At 39.7% G+C, this 12,532-nt stretch overlaps 1 protein-coding gene across 1 annotated transcript in view; it reads right to left on the reverse strand.

The window, feature by feature from the left end:
• Positions 1-12,532, reverse strand: part of epb41l4a (erythrocyte membrane protein band 4.1 like 4A) — a 99,457-nt gene that overhangs the window by 32,654 nt on the left and 54,271 nt on the right. Inside the window, exons 8-10 of the mRNA XM_071373502.1 lie at positions 10,862-10,949; positions 10,365-10,453; positions 4,173-4,236 (exon numbers count right to left, since the gene is read on the reverse strand). Of these exons, the coding sequence (XP_071229603.1) occupies positions 4,173-4,236; positions 10,365-10,453; positions 10,862-10,949 (241 nt within the window). The remainder of the gene's footprint in view (positions 1-4,172; positions 4,237-10,364; positions 10,454-10,861; positions 10,950-12,532) is intronic.

A 12,532-nucleotide genomic window follows, 5' to 3' on the forward strand; every position in this document is an offset into this window, starting at 1 on the left:
TATTGTAGACTCGTCAACAGAGATGTTAGCATGTACCAGAGATTTCTGTAAGTCTTTAGCTGACAATCTGGGATTCTTCTTAACCTCATTGAGCATTCCGCTCTGTGCTCCTGCAGTCATCTTCGCAGGACGGCCACTCCTATCTTGTCTCATTGGTTGGACTCAAGGTTAGCTGACTCCTGACTCCAATTAGCATTTGGAGAAGTCATTAGCCTAGGTGTTCACATACTTTTCCCAACCTACACTGTGAATGTTTAAATGATGTATTCAATATACACAAGAAAAATACAATCATTTGTGTGTTATTAGTTTAAGCACACTATGTTTGTCTATTGTTGTGACTTAGATGAAGATTTGATGACTAATTTATGCAGAAATCCAGGTAATTCCAAAGGGTTCACATACTTTTTCTTGCCACTGTATATTAAAGCAATACGGCCGAGGGGGTGTGGCATATGGCCAATATACCACAGCTAAGGGGTATTCTTATGCACAACGCAACACGGAGTGCCTGGATACAGCCCTTAGCCGTGGTATATTGGCCATATACCACAAACCCCTGAGATGCCTTACTGCTATTATAAACCGGTTAGCAACATAAATATATAAAATATATACATAATTATAAACTGGTGGTTTGAGCCCTGAATTCTGATTGGCTGAACGCCATGGTACAGTGCCATCGTAAAAGTATTCAGACCCCTTTACTTTTTCCACATTTTGTTATGTTACAGGCTTATTCTAAAATGTATTAACTAACTGTTTTTCCTCATCAATCTACACACAATACCCATAATGACAAAGCGAAAACAGGTTTTTGAAATTTTGACAAATTAGTGAAAAATAAAAAACATAAATACTTTATTTACGTAAGTATTCAGACCCTTTGCTATGAGACTCGAAATTGATCTCAGGTGCATCCTGTTTCCATTGATCATCCTTGAGATGTTTCTACAACTTGACTGGAGTCCACTTGTGGTAAATTCAATTGGTTGCACATGATTTGGAAAGGCACACGCCATGAGGTCAAAGGAATTGTCCGTAGACCTCCGGGACAGGATTGTCAAGGCACAGATCCGGGGAAGGGTACCAAAATATTTCTGCCCAATTGAAGGTCCTCAAGAACACAGTGGCCTCCATCATTCTTAAATGGAAGAAGTTTGGAACCACCAAGACTTCCTAGAGCTGGCCGTCTGAGCAATCGAGGGAGAAGGGCCTTGGTCAGGGAGGTGACTAAGAACCCGATGGTCACTCTGATAGAGCTCCAGAGTTCCTCTGTGGAGATGGGAGAACCTTCCAGAAGGACAACCATCTCTGCAGCACTCCACCAATCAGGCCTTTATAGGAGAGTAGCCAAACAGAAGCCGCTCCTCAGTAAAAGGCACATGACAGCCCGCTTGGAGTTTGCCAAAAGGCACCTAAAGACTCTCAGACCATGAGAAACAAGATTCTCTGGTCTGATGAAACCAAGATTGAACACTTTGGCCTGAATGCCAAGCATCACGTCTGGTGGAAACCTGGCACCATCCCTACGGTGAAGCATGGTGGTGGCAGCATCATGCTGTGGGGATGTTTTTCAGCGGCAGGGACTGGGAGACTAGTCAGGATCGAGGGAAAGATGATCGGAGAAAAGTACAGCGATATACTTGATGAAAACCTGCTCCAGAGCGCTCAGGACCTTAGACTGGGGCGAAGGTTCACCTTCCAACAGGACAACAACCCTAAGCACACAGCCAAGACAACGCAAGGGTGGCTTCCGGACAAGTCTCTGAACGTCCTTAAGTGGCCCAGCCAGACTTGAACCCGATCAAACATCTCTGGAGAGACCTGAAAATAGCTGTGCAGCAACGCTCCCCATCCAACCTGACAGAGCTTGAGAGGATCTGAAGAGAAGAATGGGAGAAACTCCCCAAATACAGGTGTGCCAAGCTTGTAGCTTCATACCCAAGAAGACTCAAGGCTGTAATCGCTGCCAAAGGTGCTTCAACAAAGTACTGAGTAAAGGTTCTGAATACTTATGTAAATGTGATATTTCAGGTTTTTTTGGTATACATTTGCAAACATTTCTAAAAACCTGTTTTTGCTTTGTCATGATAGGGTATTGTATGTAGATTGATGATGATTATTTTTTAAATCCATTTTAGAATAAGGCTGTAACCTAACAAAATGTGGAAAAAGTCAAGGGGTCTGAATACTTTCCGAAGGCACTGTATATCAGACTGTATACCCCGGGTATGACAGAACATACATTTTTACTGCTCTAATTATGTTGGTAACCAGTTTATAATAGCGATATGGCACCTCTGGGGTTTGCGATACATGGCCAATATACCACAGCTAAGGGCTGTTCTTATGCATGTCGCAACGCGGAGGACCTTGATACAGCCCTTAGCCGCGGTATATTGGCCATATATCACAAACCCCACAGGTATACATTTGATTTATTTCATTATTTATTTATAGGGGACAATGCACATTAATCAACATCAACATTACAATAACGCAAAATCCATGTAAATGTGCTGTGGTTAGCCAAAAGCTAATTTGCACTCGTTGTGCCAGGGCAGCTAAGGACAATTACACAGTCACAATACACATACTCACTAAAACAATGCAAAATACAAATACATTACATCCAATAATATATCATTCTAACAACACCACCATCATCAACTGTCGTCTTACATATTAGGAACCACAGACAACTCATGTGTACAGTTTTGGATAGACTTGAGCCATGTTTCAATTCAAGTGTAAAAGTACAATAATCAGTGCAGCTTCTCAAGTCCGTGGGCATTGCATTCCAGTATATTGTAGCTCTAACAGAGAAGGCCAACAGACCGATTTTACTGTGTCGAAAAGGGACGCAATCCCCACACCTCCTCGGGCCTTATTACTTAAATATACTGTCTGATAGACACACGACTGGCCAATCAGCATCCAGAAACCAAACTACACGGTTTATAATTCTAACATATACCATAACAAAGGACATTTGCTTCATCATTCATTGTGAAAACAACCGGCTACATAATTAGGTGGTGTTCTGTGGTGGTGGATAGGCCATTGCATCGCCCTCCTGACAAATGTACCATTACATGTACAGCAAATGAACAGGTAGTGTGTAATCTTTCACCCATATGGGATGTCTGTGTTTGGTCATTAGGATAATAGATATCAGACTTTAGAGAGAGGACTACTCACACTCTAACCTCTACAGCTAGTCTCAAAGAGGAGGTAGCTACTGTTGATCCATGGCTCTCTATTTTATTTCAATTAAGCTCTGGTCTTCTGAGCTGCTCGGATAGTGTATTGTCAATAATGGGTCTCTGGCTGCTTGACTGCCTCGGCTTAATGAGACTCTCAGGTCGCTAGCTGGAGCACGCACACACACACATGCACACGCACACACACACCAGTGAAAATGAATCGACTGAATAAACCAATTTCAATATTTCATTCAGCAAGACACACAGGTCTCAATGAGTCACACGATCTCAACAGAGAGAGGAGAAAAGTTGTTCTGCTTCAGTGATATCTGAAGGTGTGGGCCCAGACACTTTTTCCATCACTTCCAAAATGATCAAGAAATCCTCCCCAAAAGCGTACGTTTGAAAATTCCCAGAAAACCCAAAGGTTCATCATTAAGCTGAAAATGTTTTGAGGAAGTGACGTTTGTGGGAAGTGTCTCTCTTCCCATTTGCACCTGTGAAGTGAACATCAGTGAAAATGGGAGAGAGCTTCCAAGGCTGCACCCATGTCCCATAGTCCTGCTCTGTCATGTTCCTTTAATTTCTCTCATTAAACATTAGGCGGATGTCAAAATCTTTCAAGATCAAACACACGATTGACCTTTCAAGGTTTCACATGGGAGTACTGCAACTACTCCTTGGAAAATTCAGTCAGTTTTATTTTATGCCTTGTTATGAAGTCTGAAATGGGGGGAAGTTATAATGAGGTTTTCTACATCTGTGATATCCAAACAAATTGATTCTGATTCAGTCATACCAAGTTTGCTAGTGTGAATGATCTCAAATGATTGAGTTTATGAAACATGTTCAAATAAACAGAATAATCACAAACAAACAAAGCCAAGGTTTAAAATTCAGTCCATAACTTCACAAAACATTCCTTATGCAGATAATACTGAAACATAATAACTGACAACTTACATCTTTTCCAACGACTTGAAGCTCAAACTGTGTTTCCTTAAAATGCACTTTTGTTATCCTTGGCCTAAAATGATAAAAAAACAAAACAGATAATGAGATGTTTATTAACAGGTATGATAGCTTATCAGTCACAGTTGATTTTCTCATAAATACTGCAGCAAGTTATCTAACTATTATGAAGGGCTCTATTTTTGGCTGGTGTTAGTTTGCAATTTCGTCATGTAAAAACTGGCGCACAGGCATTTTTCCAGACGTAACGCCAAGTTCGGCAACTTACCTGTCTTATATCAGCTTGTTTGCGCTCAGATGTGCGCTACAAAGGGTAGTGCGTACGGCCCAGTACATCACTGTGGCCAAGCTTGCTGCCATCCAGGATCTCTATACCAGGCCGTGTCAGAGGAAGGCCCTAAAAATTGTCAAAGACTCCAGCCACCCTAGTCATAGACTGTTCTCTCCGCTCCTGCACTGCAAGCGGTACCGGAGCGCCAAATCTAGGTCCAAAAGGCTTCTTAACAGCTTATACCCCCAAGCCATAAGACTGCTGAACAGTTAATCACATGGCTACCCAGACTATTAGCATTGACCCTGTTTTCTATGCTGCTGCTACTCACTGTTTATAATCTATGCATAGTCACTTTACCTCTACCTACATGTACATATTACCTCAATTACCTCGACTAACCTGTACCCCCACACCGGTACTCCATGTATATAGCCTTGTTATTGTTATTTTATTGTGTAACTTTTTTTAAACTTCAGTTTATTTAGTAAATATATTCTTATTTTTCTTTACTGCAGGTTAACCTTTTCTCAATAGGGGGGCGCCATTTCGACTTTGTAAAAATTAGTTCCCAAATTAAACTGCCTCGTACTCAATTCTTGCTCGTACAATATGCATATTATTATTACTATTGGATAGAAAACACTCTAGTTTCTAAAACCGTATGAATTATATCTGTGAGTAAAACAGAACTCATTTTGCAGCAAACTTCCTGTCAGGAAGTGAGAAATTTGAAATCGGGGGCTCTGTTCCAGGGTCAGTTTATTAATTTGCATGTAATCTATGGGTCTACATGCACTGCATACGCCTTCCCCTAGATGTCAGTAAGCAGTGAGAATTGGAATGGGGTGTCTAGGTAGATCTGAGGCCGAACAAGAGCTCTTGGAACCGGGTGTGCAGTCTTTTCTACGTTCGTCATGACGCGAGACAGACCTCAGGATTGCGTCCTGAAAAGCTGTTGTTATAGGCGCTAGATATATCCGGCTCTGATTTTATTCGATATACGTGTTAACATCATAATGTAGTTATTTTAAACCGAGTTATATCAGTTTATATCAGTATATTGCGATTTTCGGGATTTTCTTTGTTCTGCGTTATGCTGAGTTGGACACGTCTGCACCACATGGCTAACGTTTGCTGCTAATTCCACAGTTGAAGACGACCTTCTGCAACCGAGTAACGATTATTCTGGACAAATGACAACTTGTACAAGATTCTGATGGAAGCTCATCAAATAGTAAGAACTATTTATGATGTTAATTCGTAATTTCTGTCGAAAAAGTTAAACTATTATTCCGCCATTAATTTCGGTGCGGTCTCGCTTTAACGCACGCTGTATGTCGTAGTAACGTTAATTTTTAAAATCTAACACAGCGGTTGCATTAAGAACTAATGTATCTTTCATTTGCTGTCCAACCTGTATTTTTTAGTCAAGTTTATGATTAGTTATTGATTAGATTAGGTGCCTCTCCCAAGATTTCTCCCGACATTTTGTTTGCAGTTTGGCTACTATTCTCATTGTATAACCACGATTTGTGCCGCTAAATATGCACATTTTCGAACAAACCATATATGTATTGTGTAATATGATATTATAGGACTGTCATCTGATGGAGTTTGAGAAGGTTAGTGAAAAAATTAATATCTTTTGCTGGTTTATTCGCTATCGCTAAAGTTATGTTGAATGAATGGGGCTGTGTGGTAGGCTATTGTAGTAAGCTAATATAATGCTATATTGTGTTTTCACTGTAAAACACTTAAAAAATCTGAAATATTGGCTGGATTCACAAGATGTTTGTCTTTCATTTGCTGTACACTGTGTATTTTTCATAAATGTTTTATGATGAGTATTTATGTAATTCACGTTGGTCTGTAGTTATTCTAGCTGCTTTGGTGAGATTTTGTGATGGTGGCTGCAATGTAAAACTATGATTTATACCTGAAATATGCACATTTTTCGAACAAAACATATGCTATACAATAAATATGTTATCAGATTGTCATCTGATGAAGTTGTTTCTTGGTTAGTGACTATATCTTTATTTGGTCGAATTTGTGATAGCTACCTATGCAGTAAAAAAATGGTGGAAAAAAAAGAAGTTGGGTCTTTTGCTATCGTGGTTAGCTAATAGAAATACATATTGTGTCTTCCCTGTAAAACATTTTAAAAATCAGAAATGATGGCTGGATTCACAAGATGTGTATCTTTCATCTGGTGTCTTGGACTTGTGATTTCATGATATTTAGATGCTAGTATTTACTTGTGGCGCTATGCTAGGCTATGCTAGTCAGCTTTTTTACTGATGAGGGTGCTCCCGGATCCGGGATGAGTACCAAGTAAAAGTTAATTAGGGATAGTCCCCTTTTTTCCAATTTTCGCCTAAAATGACATACCCAAATTTAACTGTCTGTAGCTCAGGCTCTTAAGCAAGGATATGCATATTCTTGGTACCATTTGAAAGGAAACACTTTGAAGTCTGTGTAAATGTGAATTGAATGTAGGAGAATATAACACAATAGATCTGTTAGAAGAAAATACAAAGAAAAAAACAACTTTTTCCCCCCTACCACTATCTTTGAAATGCAACAGAAAGGTCCCACATCTAGCCATCACTGTGGTTGTAATTCCGATGGTGTCCACAAGATGGCAGCAGTGTATGTGCAAAGTTTCAGACGGATAACTTGAAGTATGAGCAAACTACATGACATTTAGTGTAAAGTCACCCAGGTACATTTGGACAAATCGTGAAGGAGACATTTACATTCACATTACATTTTTCTGCAAGAATAATGTCAAATCTGTATACTTGGACTTTGATTTAGCTTTTCCAGTATTGTTTGCCATATTGTAAGTTCAACATTTGCAAAACAACCAGTTTTCATAACTTCATAACTCTCCATATTCTTATCATTTTTGCCCAAAATGAAAAGGCTTGCTGTCGCACAAGGTTAGCAGCTAGATTTTGCGACAGATACGGGGTTTCCGGATACTCCCGTAAAGCCCAGCTCATTAGCTATCTATCTAGCTTTGTTTGACCCCGATTGGTGCTTATTTGACGAAGTTACAGTCGATCAAGTGAAGACCGCACGCGTGCCATGAAGGCATCGCTCTCTGACCAAATTTGGTGTCCTATAGGATATACTACACCCCTAATGATATAGTGAAGTCTGGTTATGTTCTAGGATCTCTGAGGAATAAATATTAACGTGATTTGACTGGTTGAAACAACGTTTAGGGTTACATTTTCACAGATTCCTTTCTTTGCAAATTGAACGAGTGGAAATACAAAATCGATCGTGCATGCTATATGGACCTTTTTAGGATATGAAAAATGATTTTATCTAACAAAATGACACTTGTTATCTCTGGGACCCTTTGGATGATAAATCAGAGCAAGATTTGAGAATGTAAGTACACATGTCACCTTCAGAGGTGAATTTATCAAACCTATCGCGGTGAAAAAAGTGTTTTGTTGTTAGGAGCTCTCCTCAAACAATAGCATGGCATTTTTTCACAGTAATAGCTACTGTAAATTGGACACTGCAGTTATATTAATTAACAAGAATTTACGCTTTCAGACGATATAAGACACTTATATGCACCGACATTTGTTGTTTCTCTAAAATCTGCGATCGTGACACAAGGAGCTGCATGATTTACAACTGTCCCGTTGACGGGACGCCTATCCCTAATTAAGGCATAGTAACTTGTTGGTTAAGGGCTCGTAAGTAAGCATTTCACTGTAAGGTCTACACCTGTTGTATTCGGCGCATGTGACAAATAAAACTTGATTTGCTTTGATTTGGGTGGAAATATTTGAGGTGTGTCCTTAAAAAGATGATCCAAACTGCTAATTTCAGGCAGCGATGTTAGAGATATTTAAGACCAACCAAAAGCTATTTTTAGCGGTAATGCAGGTTGGTTATGCCATGAATTTAGACAGTGGAAACACAGCCTATCGAGCTGTGACGCACAATACCCATATGTGCATGGAACAAGAGTAGCCTAATGTGCTTTGGTGCCTGTATACTTTGTATTTAGAAACATAAACATCCCTAATTAATTAAAAACCAAGCATAGCCTCCACTCCTCTCAATTAAGGTTTTTTTTCTGCTCAATGCAATCGCAAAGTAGTTAAGACTGGCTCCTGAGACCACTTGTAAATAAATCTTAATCACCAAAGACGTATTAAAATATCATGTTTGAGAGGATTAAAACAGTGACATTCCCTTTTTATCTATGCATTGTAGGCAGGCCCACATTATTTTAGCCATGCAGGTCCCGTTTTGGACGTGCGTAAAAACCCCTCCATGATGTAGGCTACATGTCCATGCGCATCCTGAAACGAGAGATGAGAACCTCTGAATACCAGGGCCATCCCAGCCAGCACCGGTGAACCTCGTATTTTGAAGTGATCTGTAACCTGTAAAAATGGCTTGTTTTCAGTTTCATTTGTTCAAAACTCAAGCAATCCTTTAGGCCTACTATAACAAAGGCTGGGCTGGTTCAACAGCAATGCCTTTCTTTTATATCCTGGCGATTTCATGATATCATTACATTTCACATATATTTATTGTTATTGTTGTTTTAAAAAAACCTGATTGGTTGTTTTTCGTTACATTTTATTACAACCAAAGTTATTAGAATGATTTACCTTTCCTGGTTTAATGGTGGACAGTCCGTGGCGCGCTTGCAATGCAGATGCTGGAGATGGGTGAATGTGATCTGATCTGTAAGATGGTTCCACATATATTCATATTTGGGAGCAGTATAACGGTGAGTGGACGTTCTCCCTTTCTCTTTATATTGGATCTTTGTCCAGCTACTGTGAAAAATTGGGATGTGAGTAAAACCCTCTATAGTCTGCGTTGTTTTAATATTATATGCCCACGGGGAGAAATTATGGTGCCTGTATGTGTATTTAGACATAGCCTATTTAAAACAAGTTGTCGCTTCATTTAGAATTTGAATCAAATTATTTGCTTTCTTTTTAGGCCTTATCAATCATTTATTGAATCTTGTTTATTGACAATGTTTGGCATGTCGATGCTTAGCCATAATAAGACCTAGCCCCTATATCAGTGTGAATGCTATTGAAGCCATGCAATTACTTAGAACAATGTGGACTGCAAATGGGTTCAAGGTAACGTATTTAGCAAAGATAGTCTACATTGTGTTATTTTGTTTCTGTAAGCCATTTAACAAACTATAAAGGACAAACATTGGAAATTGAGTTGATTGCAAGGAAATACATACAAGACTGTAAATACACAACTTAAAGCAACCACTTATTTAGCCATGGAGCACATTCTGATTGGCCAAGCCTCGACACACCCACAACTTGTTAATTCATCAAAACCCAGCCCTTTTGCACCAACGCCATCAAGTCCGTTGATAATTGTGATAGTGAAAATAGCACAAATATTTCTGACACACCCCTGAACCTATAGCACTAACGCTCCTGCGTTAGGTTTGTGTCACGCACTGACCTCAGAGGGCCTTTTTATTTCTATATTTGGTTAGGTCAGGGTGTGATTAGGGTGGGCATTCTAGTTTTTTGTTTTCTATGTTGGCCTGGTATGGTTCCCAATCAGAGGCAGATGTCTATCGTTGTCTCTGATTGGGGATCATATTTAGGCAGCCTTTTCCCACCTGTTGTTTGTGGGATCTTGTTTTTGTGTAGCTGCCTGTGAGCAGCCCAGAACGTCACGGTTCGTTTCTTCTGTTTTGTTTGGTGAGTTTCATATTTATTAAACATGTGGAATTCTACGCACGCTGCGTCTTGGTCCAATCATTCAAACGAACGTGACAGTTTGTTAAAATAGAGTCCGAAGTGGAAGTTATAGGTCAAACTATCATATTCCTTATTTACTCCTACAATGTATACAAATCATCCAAAAACAATACCTACCAGAAATACTTCCCAACTTGTGTTTTGTTCTTGTAAACAACAACTCCAATAGGTGTTAACCCCAGGAAGTATTCAGATTGATTCTCGCCCTGAAACACACCACAATAATAGGTATTTTTCCAAGCACAATTTACATACTATGTCCCAACCAGAAATAACACACAGTAAAGACATTAACGTATGTGTCAAAGGATAAGAAAATAGGAAAATAGTCATCTCTCCACATACAAAGAAACTAGGACAATAAGAAAGAACATTATCAAGGCAATGTGTTCGTGATAAACCACAGAATACAGCTCTAACAAGCATCTCATTGACTCTGTACCGGTACCCCCCTGTATATAGTCTCGCTATTGTCATTTACATTTTTTGTTACTTTTATTTCTTATTCTTATCTGTATTTTTTAAAACTGCATTGTTGGTTAGGGGCTCGTAAGTAAGCATTTCACTGTAAGGTCTACCTACACCTGTTGTATTTGGCGCATGTGACTACTTACAAACACAGGGTGAAGATCGACTCCGTACATATCCAGTGTTTTGGCGATTCCTAAATAATTGAGTTCAGCCTTGGAGGGAACCTGGCCCCTGAAATACAGAGAGGTTATCTTGTTGGTGAAGCATCAGGAAAGGCTTTCAAGCCCATATACAAACACATAGAAGGAAATCTTATCTAGTGTGTATCTACAAGTATACATAGTGTGACATTATCGAGTACACATCTGCAATTACTGTATACAAGGTATAACATGAGCAAGTATACACCTACAAGTATACATACCATAGTGTAACATTATCAAGTATACATCTTACTGTATACAGTTGAAGTCGAATGTTTACATACACCTTAGCCAAATACATTTAAATTCCGTTTTTCACAATTCCTGACATTTAATCCTAGTAAAAATTCCCTGTCTTAGGTCAGTTAGGATCACCACTTTATTTTAAGAATGTGAAATGTCAGAGAGAATGATTATTTCAGATTTGATTTATTTCATCACATTCCCAGTGGGTCAGAAGTTTACATACACTCAATTAGTATTAGGTAGCATTGCCTTTAAATTGTTTAACTTGCGTCAAACGTTTCAGGTAGTCTTCCACAGGCTTCCCAAAATAAGTTGGGTGAATTTTGGCCCACTCCTCCTGACAGAGCTGGTGTAACTGAGTCAGGTTTGTAGGCCTCCTTGCTCGCACACACATTTTCAGTTCTGCCCACAAATGTTTTATAGGATTGAGGTCAGGGCTTTGTGATGGCCACTCCAAAACCTTGACTTTGTTGTCCTTAAGCCATTTTGCTACAACTTTGGAAGTATGCTTGGGGTCATTGTCCATTTGGAAGACCCATTTGCGACCATGCTTTAACTTCCTGACTGATGTCTTGAGATGTTGCTTCAATATATCCACATATTTTCCTATCTTATGATGCCATCTATTTTGTTAAGTGCACCAGTACCTCCTGCAGCAAAGCACCCCCACAACATGATGCTGCCACCCCCGTGCTTCACGGTTGGGATGGTGTTCTTCAGCTTGCAAGCCTCCCCCGTTTTCCTCCAAACATAACGATGGTCATTATGGCCAAACAGTTCTATTTTTGTTTCATCAGACCAGAGGACATTTCTCCAAAAAGTACAATCTTTGTCTCCATGTGCAGTTGCAAACCGTAGTCTGGCTTTTTATAGCGGTTTTGGAGCAGTGGCTTCTTCCTTGCTGAGCGGCCTTTCAGGTTATGTCGATATAGGACTTGTTTTACTGTGGATATAGATACTTTTGTACCTGTTTCCTCCAGCATCTTCACAAGGTCCTTTGCTGTTGTTCTGGGATTGATTTGCACTTTTCGCACCAAAGTACGTTCATCTCTAGGAGACAGAACGCGTCTCCTTCCTGAGCGGTATGCCGGCTGCGTGGTCCCATGGTGTTTATACTTGCATACTATTGTTTGTACAGATGAACTAGGTACCTTCAAGTGTTTTGAAATTGCTCCCAAAGATGAACCAGACTTGTCGAGGTCTACAATAATTTTTCTGAGGTCTTGGCTGATATCTTTTGATTTTCCCATGATGTCAAGCAAAGAGGCACTGAGTTTGAAGGAAGGCCTTGAAATGCATCCACAAGTACACCTCCAATTGACTCAAATAATGTCAATTAGCCTATCAGAAGCTCCTGAAGCCGTG

Source organism: Salvelinus alpinus, chromosome 1 (genome assembly GCF_045679555.1).
Source record: "Salvelinus alpinus chromosome 1, SLU_Salpinus.1, whole genome shotgun sequence".
Taxonomy (NCBI): domain Eukaryota; kingdom Metazoa; phylum Chordata; class Actinopteri; order Salmoniformes; family Salmonidae; genus Salvelinus; species Salvelinus alpinus.